The sequence below is a fragment of the Zosterops lateralis genome (genome assembly GCF_965231275.1).
Source record: "Zosterops lateralis genome assembly, chromosome: 1".
In the NCBI taxonomy this organism is placed as follows: Eukaryota; Metazoa; Chordata; class Aves; order Passeriformes; family Zosteropidae; genus Zosterops; species Zosterops lateralis.
Window position 1 is genome coordinate 37,633,859 of NC_139762.1, and position 19,220 is coordinate 37,653,078.

Genomic DNA, 19,220 nt, shown 5'->3' on the forward strand with positions numbered 1-19,220 from the left:
AGACTGTACCTGGTCTTTGAAGGTCACTGCAGAGATTTTGATGCTGGACAGATGCTCTGGACAATAGGACAAGCAGCTCCTTTGTGGGAGCTTCCCGATCCTCTGCTCCTGCCTCACCCCAGCAGAGAGGTCCTTGCCCTGCTCTGTCACTGCCTCTGCAAGAGCCCATGCCAATGGAAGCACTACAAAGACCTCAAGTGCCCCCTCCAAAGGCTTTTGTTGCACTCTTTTTTCCAGTGTAGCCTTTCATGAAGAAATATTTGTCTAAATAAATAAGCTGTACACTTTGAAGAATGTTTCCCAAGTATATCTCTCTTTATTATGGTCAAGACAAAAATGACTGAATTCATTACAAAATTAATTCAGCTGTTCTTCTTGCATTTCTCCTGACAGGCCTTTGGAGTTTGAGTGATGTCCTTTTGGGACACTAGAAGATTCCTTTTTGTAACATTTTCTTAATTTTTTGAAGCTCAGCTTTCTTTTCTTGAGTGTGAAATTACACATAGTAGTTTCTTTTTTGTTCTTTACTTTTACACAAATTCTTTTAAAATGTCTAGTCTATATATCTTATATTTTTCTTTTTTTTTTTTTTCCTGAGACAACAAAACTCACTGCAACAATCTTTTTCTGCATAAAGCTGCATTGAAGTCATCCTAATATTTGTTAGGGTTGATCTGTTCAGTATATTTATTTTATTCCATTTATGAGCAATATAATACCTGACCTATTCACATACAGACATCCAGGCTCAGGCTTCATAGCCTCACTACAAGTAAATATATAATACAGTAAAAACTGAGAATGTAGCAAAATCAAGAGTGTAAGCTGAGTTCATAATGTCCAACTGAACTCACTGGTATGCCATACCATCACAACAATGTACAAGCATGCAATTTAATTCTGTTACACAAATATTTTAAATTGCCATTGTGATACCTTCTAAATTGAAACTTTACTTTTATTATGGGGCTGTTAAGCAGTAAAATACCTGTGTTCATATAGCAAACATTGGTGCAGACTTCCTGGCTCATTTTCTACTGTAGATTTAAAAACTTTCCCCTCCTTATTTTTCAAATATTTTTCTTTCTTTAGGTATGTGAGAAGCACATTTGCACAGCAGTCTAATACAGCCAGTGTAAATCAGTGTCATTCCCTCCAAACAAGCAGACCTGCACTGATTTACAGCAGCTGAGGCACCAGCTGAAGATGGTCATAAATTTTATGGTGGATTTTGACTTCGGACTTCCTCCTTTTTCAAGGATATGTGTGATGAGTGCTACTTCTTTTCAGAAGCTGTGTGGGTTTGTGTTATGTGTTACTCCTAAAGGTGTTTTTAACTGTCCTTGATTGTTCTTCTACTAAGTCAGCAGTTAAGCACAGCTCTGAAGGGACAGTTTTCTTACTCTGACTCTAGTTTTCTATGCTTCCCTTTTTCTGACTACTGACGTCCTTAATGCATGACAGGTTAATCAAATAAATACTACTTCAAGCGGTACCTAGCTGAGCTTAATTTTTAAGGAACAATATTCTCCTCTCTTAAACATCACTGAAAGCTTATACACAGGAAAAAAAGAACAGTTATCTGCTGAACTGTATCAGCGTCCTCTGATATAGCCATCTTTAAAGCACTCCTTTGGGTAATAGTACTAATTAAATCCTGCAATGCTTATTCAGTCTTCTGTCCATAAAAACTCCCACTGATGGGATCTGAGAGTTCTCTGAAAAGCAGGCCTAACTTTATTTACGTCTATAGATATGGATTCAAATGCCTAACATTACACAGTCTGTTGGAAAATGTTGGCCTCCATGCTCAAGGACCACAGAATAAGAGACTTTAGAGATGGAATGACAATTAAATAGTTTTTCTCAACCTCCCACCAATATAAAGATGCACAGTAAGCTACAGTGTATTTATTTCTTTCAAGGAAAAAAAAGGAACCATTGAAAAGATTGAAAAGGGAATCAATGCACTGGTTGCACTGAGTTTGTGGGACATGAGTTCAAGGTAATGCACAGTTACAAGAATTTGAGTTACAACTATTTGAACTATTCATACGTACTCATTTGTTGCAAAATATTTGTAACTGTTCTAGGCAAAAAACTGTACACAAAGCCATCAATACCAGAGTGGTTTGTTGAGAAAATGAAAAAAAAAACCCAACAAAACATAAAAAATAAAAAATTAACACAGTAATGTGAGCTGGTCCTATATTTCCTTAAAATTTTGTTGTGGTTGAATGGCACATGACACAATGATGACTCTTCTGTTATCTGAGTTTAATTTCTGATTTTCTGTGTAGGTTTCTGTGATGTAAGCAATAGAGATCTTTTCCTTACTGAATTACATCTTATTAGGAAGGGTTTTGTGATCTACCTGGATCTTAGCAGGTTTTGGGGTGAGTCCTATAATCTACATTGCTTGTCCACATGCCAGGCCATAGTGAATGTAAACATCTTCGAAGTGTCTTGGCGATTACACTTGCCCTTGCCAGATCTAAGCACATCTGGTTTTGAAAGTCTAATGGAAAAATCAGTGGTACTGTCTCCTAAGACAGATTTTCCAAGCTGCCTGTTTACATTTCAATGATTTGGGTTTCTAAGTCCTGCATGTTAAGCATCTAAGTCCCTTTGGCTTTGCAAAGCCAAGAAAACTGAAGAGAAATGGGGATGGTGTCTGCATAGCACTTGGAAGAATATCAGGTAGTTTATTTTTGCCTGTTCATCCAGCTGCTCAGCCATTTCCCATCCTAATAAGTCTAAGTAGGCAACCTTCTGTTTCCCTAAGGAGTCTAGATTGCCTGTAGCTACGTGGATTGGTCTCTAATAGACAAAATATCTTATATGCACAGGAGGTCATGCTGGTTCATTGACATTTGTTCGGGAAGGGGAATTTGCCATCGCTGTCCATCTCCTCAACTGTTTTGCAAATATTTTTTTCCTTTCTGAAGAGACTGTGTATCTTGTGTGCCAGACCCCTGCCCTACACAGTGGTAAGTCTCTCCTCTCTGGGGGTGTGTGGACACTGTCCTGCTCTGGGATGCAGGAACTCTGTGCCCGGGCATGGGATTGGGGTCACACAGCTCAGGCATTGCCCTGGAAAGCTGCTTGGCATGCAGTGTGCTTCTCTGCTTGGCAGCCTGGTGTTTCATGGCTAATCAGCATGTGCTGGAGCACAGGCAGCACAGTTTAGAGTGGAATTGACCCTCAAATGTCCCTGTCTGGAAAAAATCAAGGGTCAGATTTAAGTAAATCTCATGACTGAAGAAGCTCTCTTTAGTCTTCCTCCTGCCTCCAGGTGGCCCCTAGCATGGCAAAGGCCAGCTGCCCAAAAGGAAGGGCAAGATCAGGAGGGGATACCCCTGTCATCCAGCCCCTGTGGCCATGTCACCCCTGTGCACAGCTCTTCTGGGACAGCCAGTGGCCTGGCAAGCCCATGGGATCAATCACGTTCAGCCCTTGGCCTGGCATAGCTTCTTCTGTGGGGACAGACAACAATTATCTGATGTCAGCTATATCAGTTTGATGTTAATATTTCCAGCAATTGATGCTTTTACAAATCAGTCATGAAGTACAATTTTAAACTGATTTTAACAACCAGAGTACACTGCAACCAGGAAATGGCAGCAAGTTTTTTGACAGCAATATTTAAATTAACATGAAAGAGAAAGAGACCGTACCTGCTGCTGACTATTGTGTTTTAAAGAAAATGACGGGGAGGTTGCATTTTTTTTTTTTTTTTTTTTTTTTTTTTTTTTTTTTTTTTTTTTTTTTTTTTTTTTTTAAGATAGAAGATCAATTTTTCTGGCTGGACACCACAATGCAGGAATGCAGGTAAGAAACTCTCAGGCCTGTGATTCCCTTGAACAGGCAGTGAGCTTGCAAAGCAATTATGGGCTTCTGTGGATTAGGATAAATGACCTCTCTGAACTACAGTGTTGTTGCATACTGACTCAAAGTATATCCTACAGCAATATCTGCTGTGCTTTGGTCTAGCTTGTACCTGCTAAAGTCTAATTCAATACATGGCTTTCTCATCAGCTTAGTGACAAGTGGACATATTTACAAAATTTCCAAATAACTAAAGCACTTCTTGCTCTTCCTCCCTCCTGAGAAACAAGGAAGCTCAGTGGTGATGTTTTTCCTGAAAGGGGGTGGTCCAAGGAGATGCTGTTTTAATATGATGTTATATTCTGCTAAGCACATAGATGGAGCTGGACTTGTGTGTCTGGGAATGGTGGGAGACCAGCCACAGCAAAGAGTATATGAAAGAATTCCTTTTCCCAGTGAGATTTTGAAGGAATTTTAGGATAACAAAAATTTTTCTCAGTATTCCTGGGAAGATGCCATGATTGTATGTGATTGACTAAAGGTCTGCTTGGATCTAGGCGATGGGTGGGTCCCCAGATGCTATATTTTTCACCTGTGCATCTATCATGAAGTTGCTTTTATTCCCTGACACAAAAATAGATGTGTTATTATCCTCTTTCAGGCTTTGGGAGGATCTCAGTGGTAGAAGTAAGAGAAAGGTTGAGTTCCTGTGTTTCAGTAGTTTTCAAGGGCTCCAGAGAGTAAGAAAAAAGAAACAGAAGCGTTAAAGAAAGTAGAAATAGGGAACAATAGAGTTCTCCTTTATGAGCAGCTTTTTTCCCAGGGTAAGTCTCCAGCTGGGGTTGCTGGGGTGTGTGAGAATCCTGCTGCCACACCAGGGTGCTTCATCTGGGCCTTTATCCACTTACCATCATTAAAGAAACCACAGTCTTTTAAATGAGACATGACTTTGCCATTACTTTCTGGTTATGTTCCAAATGAGCAATCATATTTCACACAGGTTGCACACTCTTCAGGGAGAGTTCTGATCTATACTTAGGATACTCACTATTAATAATGGGGACCTTTGCTGAGATAGGTGACAGCTCATTAACATTCTTCCCAGGACCTTCCATGCTTAGATGCTATGTTGATAATGCTGTCTTCTGGTACAAGTGCTCAGAAATAAAACTCCAACATAATCGGCAAATTAGCTGCAGAATAATAAGCTTCATTACAGCTAGCCAGCTCCTCCAGCCTTCTGCTTTTATCAATGAATTAAAAGCTCTTCATCTGCAGTTATTACTGTAACATGACACGGCAGCAATGCTGAACACTGAGAAGGCGATTTTGCTGCGATAAGCATGGTCCCCCACAGACTGTGGTTCTGTAGCTGTCTTCCCTAGCCATGAGTTTGTTCTCCATAATCAAAGATTTCATTTAAAAATAAGAGTGCATTGCATCCAGCATGCCTGTAAAGGCAGCTTTTAAAATAGTCCTCCAGTGTAGGACAGCGTCAGGATGTCAGTCTGAGTCTGCAGACAGACAGGAAATTATTAAGCCTAATTCAGTCACTGCAATTTTCCATGTATTTTGCAGAGAGAACGATAAGAACGTGCTCAGGGTCCCTGCACAAAGAGTAACCATAGTGATTAATATTTAGAAAATCCCTAATTTATCCCTGAACCTCTGGGTTGCCCAGTTGCTCTTCATGGAGCAACTTGTCTGTTGGGGTCTTGACTGTTGCTGGTGTCCTTTTCTGAGTTACTTGTATCTTTTCTAGGTAAGGATTGTAAGTTTCAATCCTTCTCCCTTCTGAGATTTTTGTGTCAAAACTTTCTGGGATATGTTTGCCATAGTGTTTGCTAAAATCATACACGTTGAAAAAGTTTTTTTAAAAATAATTTAAAAATAGCTGCCAGATCAATTTTTGATCAAAAATCCCTTCTGATTTCAGTATAAGCTACCCCAGACTTTTATCTGCCAGGTAACTAACTACAACTTTGCTAATTTTGAAATGAATCTGCTTGCTCCTCAGCTTTTGCAATACTCAAAACCTGTCTTTTCTGAGTGGGAAGTCCTTTGAATGGTGCTCACCAGACACAAAGACAGGAGGGAGTATCGGCAGAGTAGAAGTCTTGGCTCCTTGATGTCAAGCCTGAGAAACCCTATTTGAAGCAAGAAGCCTGCAGAAACTTCTACTACATTTCTCCTATAGGTTGTCTTCCTGCAATTCTCCTGCTAATGCAATGGAAGGAATGGTAAGATATTGTGCTGGCTCTTAAGGCTGGAAACTGCTGTGAGAAATGGGAAGAGAAGGTCAGCCCAGAAGAAGACAGGAGAGAAGTTATGTAAAGGCTGGACTACAGTCATCCTCTTCCCACTGAAATATTTCTCAGGTGTAAACAAAAGAAAAATTGCTAAGCATTGTAACAGCACATTAAGGAAGTTGGCATACAACATATTTCTCTGAGGAGGAATTTAACTTAAAAACCTCATTCTCCCATACTGTCTCCAATAAATCCAATAACAATTTTTCTGTTAATTTTCTTCCCCTTCTCCCTTAAACTCTTCTGAAAGTGTTCTTGCATTGTACAGTAGCTGGGACACTGGAAGCAGCCTGTATTAGTTGAGTACAACTTAGTACTCCCTGCTGGCACAAACGAAGGATAAACACAGAGGTGAAAATGAATGCAGATGCTCTTCGGGCTGTGTTGCAGTTCCAGTTCCAGAAAAGTTATATGTACTCACACATCATGAATTTAAAACTGTGAAAAAGCCATCCCTCCAATATCTAGAAAGTCTTCCTTCCTTTTGGGAAGTTTCTAGCCCTTAAGCTTCTTACTGCAATGATAATCATATGCATTGAGTACACCCTATGGAGTCAAGAACTTCGAATATTTTTACAAAGACCCTAAATATTTTTTAAAATGAAAAACCTAGAAAAACTCTCAGCCTGAGTATCAGTGGATTTTGAATGCTTTAGACATGAATACACAGTTCAGTATCTGGAAAATAATAGCCGCTTTTTAATTTTTTTTAACTGAAATTTGTATTTCTAAAAGAAATGCTTTTGCTGAATTTAATTTTGTGTGTGTGAGAAAAGCATCACCTTCCAATGAAAAAGTTCAGGTGCTGTGCAAGAATGCCCAAAGAAAATAATTTTTTTTGTTTGTATGACTTTTTGTGCATGTATTTTGAAATACTAGTACAAAGTCAAATGCAATTTTTAATATCTTCCATACTTGCCATGAGAAAGGAGATTTTTCCAATAAAGCAATCATTTTTCCACTGACTTTCTATTTTTTTTTTTTTTTTTTTTTTTTTTTTTTTTTTTTTTTTTTTCAGAAGAAAACATACGGGAGTTTTGTTGTGGTTTGTTTTGTTTTAATTAGATTTAATAATGATTAATACTTGACATTATTTTTACTGGGTCTTTATTGGCATGTGCCACAGTTAGCACATATATTACACATTGGCTCCAGAAATAACCAATCCAATCCAGGTAACATTAGTCTTTGCAGGTGCTGATGGAAGATCAGACAGGAAATGCTTTGCTCCTCAGACAGCTTGGCTGCTCATTGCCAAGGAGCTGTTGCAGGGGGGGAGCGGCATTGCCAAGTAGCCAAACTTCTCCTCAGCTGAATCAGTAACACTGCAGAAATGCCAGCATTTGTGGGCTCCCAGGTTTTTGGTGGCTTTCCTGGTCACTGATACCCATGCTGGGTGAAAGCCAGCTATTTTCATCTGGGCCAGGGCAATAGTTTTCCAAGGGCTGGTCCATCCAAGAGGCAGTCAATGTCTAGTGTATTAACTCCTTCAAGGAATTTTTATTCCACTCCATAGGAGCTGAGTGTTGGTTTGATTTCTGCTGCATGTTGGTCTCTGTGTAAAGATGAGGCAGGACTATTTCTGCGCCAAGGAGAGGCCCATCATTGCAGGAGACAAGAGAACAAATATTCTCACAGTATAATCAATCTTATAGACCAGATGGATACAGTAATTAGAGCAAAAACAATTTTGCCAAGAATATTAACATTTCAACAGTTTATCAGAAAGGGGGTGTTGACACCGGTCAATAATTTTCTGATTATTGCAAAAACATCTTAAGTTGTTGACTATTTTGTGCAAAATAGGACAGACTAATTTTGGCCTTCTGACCTTGTTTACAGCGATGGGAGGCAGCATTGCCGCCAAAATCTTTTTTTAAAACAAACAAACAAATAAACATGTGTTTTTCCATGATTTGAAGGTATTGTAGGCCATAAAGATGTATGGGGTTTCCAAAGACCATATTTATTTATATTTTACTCAGTCTCATGATACTTGGGTGCATGTTGCAAAAAATTAAACAACTGTTGTCAACAGTTAGCACAAGTCAAGCCTACCCATTCCTCCCCCTCTTCCCATACGTGGATGAGATAAACATCATGTGTGTGGACCCAAAAGAAAGAATAATAATGAAGAAGAATTTAGAAGAGTCCAAGTCCGTCGAAGTTTAAAACACTTCCTTCATTGGGGAAGAAATAGCTTCCATTTGTTTGTTTCTTTCTGTCTGAGTGTAAAACTGGCAAGTCTATCCAAGACATGAGAGGAAACACTGGAATAACAGTATAGATGAGGGGTAATACATTTTACCAGTATTAGTGTGCATTTCTGTTGTCTGTTTGACTTTTATTTCTTTTTTCCTCCTCCTCTTTTTATTGTTTCTTCCACTTTTTCAGTATCAAGGAAATCCTTCCCACTCACATGTTTTCTCCCCTGTGCTGTTTGTTTCTCACTTGCCTTTGATGCTGTTCTCTTAGGGCACTTACAGTGATGGGCCATTAACACAGTTACACTGACCCAGCAGACTCATTGCTCTGTGCTGAAGGACCCTCTCACCTGCCTGCTGGAAGGGACACCTCTGTGGGGAATCAAGGTGCATTGATGTAACAGGTGATTGCACAGCTGGATAGAGCATTTGAAAAAAGTCAGCATAAATCCTCTGAAACAATTTCCTGACCCTACAGCCAGCCCTGTAACTCACTTTGAGGTATGGTGAAGGGACTGGGCATGAATTGATATGAATTCACTTTGTGTCTTGCTTTCCCTTAATGAATGAACCAGCCTTTGGAAGAATTCAGGAAGGAGAACTCAGCAGAAGGAGGGAATTCCTTGAAGTCAGGAATGCCCTCCTGCCTACCCTGCTAGACGTCAGTGCTGAAGGAGTAGATAAAAGACCACATGTCCAGGCAGAAAACTGCAGTTATAGATACTTGACTTGCATGTGGCACATAACTTCTTACTATCAGCAGTAACACTTTGGAGCTATAGCTTTATATCTCTCAGCTCTAGCAGTACAGATGGTTTGATACTGATGACCAGTACTTACAGCAAAACCAAGGAGGTGTGGGGTAATATGGCCTTAAATTAAATATTTTTATCCCCAGTCTCACTGCTCTGTGACTATAAGTCCAGGAAACGCTTTCCTGTTGTGTCTCGTGGCTCTTCCTCATTGCTGGCTGGTTGCAAGGTAGAAAGAACTACCCAAGATACCCTAACCTGCACCATGACCATGGGAGGGAGCTGACCATGGCATTTCACCTCCTTTGTTACGGCCACAGTGAATTAAGCTTTTATCCTATGATGCCTAGAAAACAAAGTAGCTTTCCCCTCATCCTAGCAAAGTAGCCAGAGACCATCAGGAGAGCAGCTCAGCAGCTGCAGTAGAAAAGGGGCAGCTGCTACTCAGAGCTCTTGCAGCTGCTCTGTGTTAGACCCTGTGGGTTAAAAGTCTGGACTTGAAAGTCCTTGTGAGAATAATTGTCCCATCTACTGGCTGGCTGGCAGAGGTTGTGATCAACAGCTGTCATATTGATTAAAGAGGAGAGACAAAGGGTAAGCAGATAGACTTTTATTTCCAAAAATAATAGCAAGTGAAATTGAAGCTAAATCACTGGAAATATGCCCCTTTGAATCTTTAAAGGTTAGGAGTGTGGATCGAAGATCAAGTAATCGAGGAAGTGGGAGGGTAATAAATGCCCTGAAGGGCCTGAAACAGCCTGAGTTTTGGCCTTCAAAGTTTGTGCAAAGCATCTCCCCAAAGGAGGTGGAAAGGAGGAGGGCAATCTGAAGCCAAGCCCTAGGGCAGATGGTGGCAGATGCTGCACACTGGAGCAGTGCTCCATGGGACACGATGCCAGCCCAAGGGTCTGCCTGCACAGAAATGATACATTGGATTAGGCAATTCACTCTGGCTTCAGGAATGAGCTGCACAAACGTGAAATGCAATCACACTGCTTTGATCTGCTTTCCCATGGCGCTGTTTTTGTCCAACAGCGTTTGCAAGCGGTGTCAGGCTCATGGGCTGCGTGCTGCCCTGGGGAGGTGCCCCCAGCAGTGACCATCCCATCACCCAGACTGTGTTCCAGAAAGCCCAGTGAGAACTGGAGGAGACCTGGAATCAAACCAGTACATTCCTGTGGTTCTTCTCCTGGCCATCCTGTAGTGCGTCCTTAAAAATCTTGGGTGTGATGGCTTATGAGGTGATGATGCAAATATATACTTTTTTTTTTTTTTTTTTTTTTTTTTTTTTTTTTTTTTTTTTAATCCTACGTGAACATTTCCTTATGGCTTTTGAAGAAGAGAAAGGAACAGGTCAGCTAAACCTGAATGGAAGTGGGATGTACAGAGGGAAGGCTGAAAGAATGGTGCTAACAAGTGATAAAAAATGGCCCAGTTTTGTAGGCAAATGGGGTCAAAGGAGCCCTACTTTACTCTTGCTGCAGTTGGAGCACAGTTGTGAACAGCAACTGTACTGGTACCATGGCAATGACCAAAATGATTTGGGTATAAATTTTCATGCTGGCATGCGTGGGAGGGAATGTTTTGTAAATATGAGGTGACTTACTCCTCAATGAAATTATTCAAATCAGTTTTTAAAAAATCTGGTTATGAAGAATATAGTGAATAAAGTACACAAACTGCATTTAGCATACCTGACCAAAAAAATTTCAGCCCACTCAAATTTGTCACTCTTGTGACTACGGAGGACTCAAAGCAACTGTCTGGATGCTGGACACTGTCCGTATGGATGCCATCACTGCTTTGCCAGTTGTCCAGTACAAGACTGGAAAACAGTCCTTGGCCTCTTCAAAAGAAGGTCAGATCGACCCTTTTTTTCCCACAATTTCTTTATGTCTTTTTAAAGCCATTTGTGCTTTTGGTATGAAGGGGTGTGAATAGGAGTGAGTTCAGCAGTTGGATGTGCAGAAAAATGCTCCCTTTCACTGATTTTTAATCCTGCTAGTTGATAATTTCAAACATTGCCTCTAGCTGTGTTACAAGAAGTTTTGAATTTTCTTTCTGTATTTACCTTCCATGCATCTCTTATGGTTGTGCAGCAAGTTGAGCTGCCTTTTTACAAGCCTTTTCACTTAACCTTTTCTCTGAAACAGCTCTGTTACGGTGTTCCCTCTTTCTCTATTTTCACAGGACATCCACTATGTGAACCACAAAGTGGTCCTCACTTAGTTTTTCTTTGTGGCTAACTTAAATTAACTTAACTTAAATTAACTTAAATTTCCTTTAATTTAAAATTGTCTTGTATTTCTCCAGCCATCTCTAGGCATGACTGCCCCCAATAAGATTTTATCGAGATATTTCTTCTCACTCCCTTTTCCTCCTTTGCTGTGTCTTTTACTCTCCCAGCTGATATTAAATCCTTATTAAGTTGGGGATATAGCATTTTTCCTACTAAGGCAAGCCAACAGCAACACCTCTACTTCACAGTACAAGCTGCCATGCTGTTAATGATAAAGAATCACTTTTCCTTCCCTTGCAGAAAGACAGCCTAGTTTACCTTTCCCTGCCCTGGTTTGCTCTCTTTAATTGCTTTCCCTAGATAAAAGGCCATGGTTGACTGCAGATGAAAGACCATGGTTGATAATGGGAGAGTAAAGAAGGGTTAAGGTTTTTTGGGGCATGCCACATTCAGGGGAACCCCCCTGGAGATGGGGCATATATAACAGACAAATAGCTGAGGCATTGCTGCTCATTATCAGGACAGGGTCCTGCTTTAATGTAGATGTGGAAGAGCAACAAGGTTTGTACGGCAAAGAAGGTTTATTTTGAAATACAAATATCAAAAAAAAATTGCCCTTTATTGCAAATTCTGTAAATTCTCTGCAACTATAGTAGGATTGTACATGAACTTTTCTGGCCCCAACAATTTCCAGTCATTGCAACTGATGTTTTGAGACAACTACAACAGAATGAAATCTCTCTCTGAAGCCTCTTGGGGCAGTTTACTTGCTCCAAAACTTCTGAACTGTGTGTGTTTTATACATCTCTGCACCGCTAAAAGTTGTGGTTTTTCTGTTCTCTTGCACTATGATAAGCACCTGAGCTATATAACACATTTGCTGTAGCACATCTGGTCCGAGGAGAAGGAGCACTGTAGGAGGCAGCTCCAAAAAGGTTTGAGCCTGCAAGCACACTGTTTGTGTTTGAATGTGATGCTGGAAGAAAATGAGAGGGCTTACAGCCTGGATACTACTTTAGCACATTGTATGGGTAAGCAAGTAACCTACAAAGAGAGTCCCAGCTGCATCTGCCATGGTAACATGTCAGCAGGTGGCAAAAAGGATCCTGCATATCTTACATACAGGGACAGTACCAGAGAACAAACTGATAGGGGATCTCTTTAGCCATAGACAACTGAGGAAGTTTTTGTGCTAAACTAGATATTGCCTCACAGGCCAAATCCTACAATTGGAGATAATTGTGCATTTTCCATGGAGTCCTGGCAGTACTCTGTAGTATTTTGAGCATTGCCACAGCATGTCTTGTAAAAAAGCTTGATCCCCCATGCAAGGGTAGCTATTGTGACCTTTCTGATTCTTTCATCTTTCCCTGGCACCTTTCTTCTTTCTCCTTTCTGGAATGCACATCCCCTTCCCCCTCTACTCTACCAGCTTAGAAGCAACATGTCTCCTGGTAGGTTTGGTCCAGGTGTCATTCTCTTTCCAATGCAAGTGGCTTATTCAAGCAGCTCTGCAGGGCTCACAGCATGAATGGCGATGACAAAGGGTAGGTGACATCAGATGCACACAGTCCTTGCTGCCTCATATTAAACTGTGGCACATATACCTGAGTAATGGCCTATAACCAGGAGAGATGACATTTGGCCAAGATGACCTGGAGCAGGAAGAGTGCCTGGGTCAGGCCAAAATGAAACAATACAGTGTGAGATATTGGGAGGGCTGCCAGCAGCAGAACGAGTGGGAAGGCTCCCGTATGAACCTGAAAGCAAACAAACTCACTGCCAAGTAGCACTACTCCTGCTCCAAGGAGGATCACTTATTGCAGTTTGAATTATTAGCTCATTTGTTGTAGTAAAAGAGTGTGTGGACGCAAGGCACTGTGAGGAGACCAACCTAAATTACCTCTGTGTGCAAAAAAAGGCCTGGGAGTATATTTATATCCCTGCTTTGCTATGGGACTGTTACTCAAAGCACAATATAAATCATTATGTAAAAATCAAAATACCTTTGGTCTCTGCAATGTACCTGACTTCAAAGCACAAGTTCAATAAGTTAAGCAGAATTGGTAATACTTGATGTTCTAGTAGAGCCTCTATAATATCTAATTTATACTGCTCTTAACATGTGGAGCATTTGCTTTGGCAAATGAACTTAGTAATATTTGGTGCCTTCCCAGCACACAATCAAAGCACTGACTTTGTAAAACATTGCAATAAAATCACTGGTTTGGAGGAACCTTCTCCTTTCTCCATTTGCTGCACCTTCCCAACTAAAAGAAAAAAATTAAGTGCAATAATTTACTTTTTATACACAGAGAGCTTTTGCTAGGCCATCTTACCAATTTAAGTAGTTATACAAAACACAAACCTAAACCCCTTTATTGTAGAGTAGTGAGTCTTTATAGGCAACTTGTGGGCTTGAGACCGTCCCCATGCCACAGACCTCCTGAAATCTGGGGCATATTTGGGTTTCTTTAAGGACGGAAAAAAACACACTAGGGATTCTAGCATATACACATAAATCTTGTCAGTTAAATGTAGAATAATGGGAATCATCAGGCAGTAAAAATATTCCACTTTTTATGGTAAACACCATAAAACATGGTAAATACTTAAGTTCAATTTTATAGTAAAACCTAAGTCTTGCCATCCCCTCCCAGCACTCAGTTCCCTCTTTTTTAGGCATTTGGCTTTCTTTGCAGATTAAATTCTATTCCTAGTAATATTCCTTCTGCAGTCTTCCCTAAGTATATATGAAAAACTTATTTCATACACTCAGAGAAGTCCTACTCAGTGAGTTTTACTAACAGCAACCCAATTAATAGTGCTTCTATGTCTCAATTTTTGTGCTTCATTACAGAATTCCAGTCTGATTTCTTAATCTTTGCTGAAGTGGGGTTTGTTTTGTTTTGTTTTGTTTTGTTTGTTTCTACCAAATGGTGGGAAAAAGGAACTTAAGGAACAGAAAAGGACATAAGGTAGTCTAACTAGTCCATGAGTCAAGGTGGCATATACTTGTTGTAGCTGAACTCCTAACAGTACAAATCTCCTGCATTCACAGAAGGCTGGAATCCTTAATACTAGTATCACATTTGAAAACACTGCCAAAGATTTAACAAAAATGCTTTTGGTCACATAGGCCAAGTTAAAAGATTGCACTTGCAGCCCACCCACTGGGACACAAAAAGGCAATGATTTGAACTCCTGTGCAGGTAATATGTGACTACAGAGGCTGAACTATTTGGAAGATAACCTCAGCTACAGTAGGAGAAAGAACAACGAAGATAATGGAAAAGAAACAGCTATAATAACCATCTGCAAGCACACATGGCCTCTACTTCAGCACCCATAAAACTTAAAAATTATAAAAAGAAAAGGAAATTGCTTCTGAAATAGCAGTCTACTTTATAAACATTTGTTCTTATGCTTTTGTAGGGTTGCCCTCTTTCTGGTATTTGGAATGCTGTATGTATTAGTGTTTAGCATGGAGAGAGGTATTTCCAGAAAAGTCTTTCCTTCACTTCCCCTTCTGCTTTGTATATGCACATGTTGTTAGTTATAAAGTGTACCCAAGGGTGCCAGCAGTACTGTCCTGCCCACCAAGTCAGCCTGCATTGCCTGGGCTACATGCTCTGCCCCTTGGCTCTGTGCAGGGGTCAGTCCTAGCACTGGTTGCATGGCTGTTGCCATTTGAAGTAAGGGAAGAAATCCAATCACGATCACAGTGACTTCCCTTAACTCTGCTTGTTAGTGACCAGCATAGCTTTGGGCTATCAATTGTTTTATAGCTTCTACAAGTCCCTTAAGCTAGAGCATTGTTTTACTGCCTTTTTATTTGACTGTTATGCCAAATTACATGTGTCCCTCCTAAGGCTTATTTCCCTTCCAGAGTGGTACTAAGGCTTTTTTTTTCTTTTGACTAGACTGGATCCCAAGCCCAAACCATGGTGCAGCCCCAACAGAGTCCTGGGAGAAGCCAAGAGGTGCTGCAGCTGAGAGCTGCTCAGTGGACCCACAAGGACATTGACACAAAGGACAACCTGCAGCACTTTCAAATTTCCTTATGAACTTGTGGAATTAAACCAAGATATTTGCTAAGAGTCATTTGTGCCTTTGAAGTTCATGATGAGTTTTGCAAACTTTCAGTCATTTCAGGAAGAACTGAGCTGAATCCCCATCCCAAGTTACATTGTGTGTGAGCTATTTCTTTCCTAGGAGAACAACAGTGTGTACTCCATAACTTTTAGCTGCAGACTGCTCCTGAGCCTAGACATGAGCCTTACATAAATTCAGAGGTCACCAATTCTTATGGCTTTATCAAGAACCTTATTAGTGATCATTAAAAATAATCTTGCTTAGAAGGAGACTGCTATGGGCAAAGCCCATCTTTCCTATTTATTTTATGACTATTAATGTTTTTTTTAATGTTTATACATTAGTGCAAGGAACAGTGTTAGCATAATTCTAGTGTAAAATAAAACCAGCTGTATCCATTATAAGTGCATTACTGCCAGGAACTGTAAATATGTTTATGCCTGATAGCCTTCTGACTCAATAATATCCTGCTATCTCTGTTGGGCAGGCAAGTTTTTAAACCAAGAAAAGACAGGTTATGATTTTCATAACCAAACTGTGTTTCTTTTTGAAGTATGTTATCTAAATTCAAATTTTAAGAAGGCCATTTAAAAAATCTGCCTGTGATTTTAAAGGAGAACAGAGTGGTGGCAAGAAGGTATGATGTGCACTAAGAACAAGTTATTCCTCCCAGATACACACATACGCAGACAAACCCTGCCATATCATACCATACAAACAATTTTAATTGTGTAGTTACAGTCAATAACCACTCCTAGTCAGAACATTTCTGCATAAAGAAAATTGTGATACACTTATAAAAACAGCCAGCTGTAACAAAATAACTGGTGTTTTCATAGCAATAAACTCATAAAAAAGAAATACACCTTTATACAGAAAATTTATACAGCTGTAGCTTTAAAATTGATTGTAAACCAAAGGAAGACACATTGCAAACATCAATTATTTTCACATTAATTGCATAAGTTTCTAAGGTGATCTATTAGTTTTATTTACCTAAGCTTATTTGCATGATAGTAAAAATTGCATACAACAATAAGAGTGAAGCTTATAGTATGAATTGCTTGGATAACATAGAGCACTTTTTATAGGCAACTGTGTAAAGCACATTTTCTCTATTTAAAACTTTTAAGACACTTTGTTTTACTGCCCATCAAAATACATTTATAAATAGAAAAAAAAAATCAGTATGGTAACAAGAGAAGCAATATTACATTTAACGGAAACTTCCAAAAAAATTAATTACAACATGATGCTGCAGGATCTACAAATAAATAATGAGGACTAAATTGTGTTTCACATTTTCCTTTTCATTTTCTCTAAAACCATGTAACAATGAGAATGGAAAAAAAAATACAGTGACCTTTATTTCCAAAAGAAAACAAATCTGAATTACGGCAGTGCCATATAATACAAGGCATTTGTTGGCATATGTTATCTTTAAACTGCATTCCACAGTCTATAGTTCTTTTGTAACATACAATAGAACAAGAGTAACAAACTCTTTTTATTTTATTTTTTTAAATAAATGTGATTTTTCAAAGATCAAGTGTGGAGTGCTACAGTAATAATTAAAAAACAAGAACAAAACAGAAACGAAAAAACAGTAAATCACAAAAGTTGTAATGCTTGTCTGAAGGCTCCAGAATCAAAATCACTGGTATCATGCTTATTGGGTACACTCACAGTGTATCCAGTGAACACAAATTAATATCAAACAATCCTCAACGCTTCATCTGTTGCTGCGAAGCAGTTTGTAAAACAGAGTAAAACATCTAGTGCAGTCTGCATTATCCTTTTTTTCAACTTTTGTGCAAGGTTTGGAAGATTCATTGGCCAAACAATGAATAATAAGGGTTTTTGACAGAACACAAGATGGAATTTTCATTTCATTAGTAAATACCAGCGGCACTGTTGAAAGAAAATAATACTTTTAGATCAGTCTTTCAATTCAGCATTAATCTCTGTGTTCCCTTCTACTGATAACTCTTCTTCTAGTTTAACTGAAAAAAGCGTGTTTGCATTTTTGTCTTGGATGCTGTCTTCTAAATCCTTGAGCAGCTCTTCTTCCTTGTATTCTGCAACATCCACCTCCAAACCAGAATTGTCCTTCAGCTTCCCATGGTGCTTGAGATAATATCGCTGGTTCTGAAAGAACTTGATAATGGTGTACTTGGGCAGGTCAAGCTGAGCGGAGAGAGTCTGGATTGCTTCTTCATCTGGATACAGGCCTACATCTTGTATGAAACTTTGTAGGATCCCTAGGGCCTCAACAGAAATCTTTGTTCGCGGTCGGGGTTTCTGACGATTTTCATCCTCAGATTCAGCTGGTGATGCTACTGTGGGTTGCCTTGGGGGTAGTCTGGGACCTGGTTGTTGTTGCTGTTGCTGCTGCTGTTGTTGCTGTTGCTGCTGCTGCTGCTGCAAGACAAAGAATAGCATTTTTTTTGTACATGTATTCTAGCTCATATCTTGTTAGTAGGAAAATCCTGGGGAGGGAGCGGGGGGAAAGAAATTGCAGAGCTACAAACAAAGGCTTAGTAAGTTTAAAGAACAAAAAGGAAGGGAAAAAAAGAAAGAACAAAAAGAACACCACAGGTTTGCTGGACCAAAAGCACCAATGATACAACATCAGTGCGGTTTAGCTGACAAATTTTAATGAACATGCCCCATGAGTCAAGTGCAGACAAGACAAAATGCTAAGTAGGTGACATAGTATAGGATTAACTTGACCAGCTTAGCCAGAACTGTAGCAAGGGCAAAGTGAGGAAAGTGCCAGATGAGGGCAAACGTGCCGGAGCTCTGCCAGCAACGGCAGCTGCTGCCCAAAAACAAGGGTTGCAAACCTCTAGTAATAGCTAGGTGAAGGGACTGAGGAGTCAGGGGGAAGGAGAGCATTTTAGCTCTTTAAGTACAGAAATATCTCACCACTGATCTGACCTCAGCATGCACTGAAGTCTCGTGAAACTTGCAAACATTATGACAATGTGCTGGCTGGAAGCGCCTAACGTGACGCTGCCAAACCCAGCCTGGGCAAGGACAAAGGGATCTGGAGGTAGGAGATCTGTATTTCCCCTTCTGGATCTGACCTCTCTTGCCTGTGGTCTCTGAGCCGGCCTGTGCTGCCCATATCCCAACAAATAAACAGGGAACAAACCTATTTACCTGCCTCTGTGTTTGTGCTGGGGATTATTTAGTTAATATTTATAAAGTACTAAGATGCAAAGCTCTAAATAAGTTGCACTATTATTATTAGAAGGGAACATGCTGCATTCCAAAAACTCAGGCAATAAAAAATGAGCCAATATGCACATCAGAAGAATAAGATAAAGCAAATCATGATGTAAATAATTAACAAGAGCTTAAAATGAAGTTTTGCAAGCATGGATTCAGAAACATTCTTAAAAGGTGAGGCACTGAGCCCTAGGGACAGAAATGTTTTTCTCATCTACCACCAGAGTACAGTACACTATAAGATCATGTTTAAAATCAAAAGTAAATTTATCAGCTACTGTTTGTGTTGACAATTCTTTTGCTGCACAGCACAGGAAGCATTGGTTAGTAAGATATTTTGGATCAGCAAATTTCTTGTCGTATGGTACAAACCACCAGTTCTTATTAAAAAAACAACCACAGCAAAACAAGCAGTTGCTATCACTGCATTTTATTTCCCTTTGAGAGTCTCGCTTCAACAATTTTTTGTGTTTTGGTAGTCGTTTTCAGGCTTCTAGTAGCAGTTCTTTGAGACCCAAAAAGGCACAAAATGCTGCACAAATGGTATAAATACTGGAGG

At 39.8% G+C, this 19,220-nt stretch overlaps 1 protein-coding gene across 6 annotated transcripts in view; it reads right to left on the minus strand.

The window, feature by feature from the left end:
* Positions 1 to 16,131: 16,131 nt before the first annotated feature.
* SATB1 (SATB homeobox 1) overlaps positions 16,132 to 19,220 on the minus strand; it is a 92,382-nt gene continuing 89,293 nt past the window's right edge. For 5 of the 6 annotated variants that reach the window (XM_083871585.1, XM_083871588.1, XM_083871590.1 and 2 more), the window contains one exon: positions 16,132 to 17,848. In XM_083871585.1, the coding sequence (XP_083727711.1) occupies positions 17,366 to 17,848 (483 nt within the window). In that variant the 3' untranslated portion in view covers positions 16,132 to 17,365. The remainder of the gene's footprint in view (positions 17,849 to 19,220) is intronic. The other variant, XM_083871589.1, reaches the window with a different exon arrangement.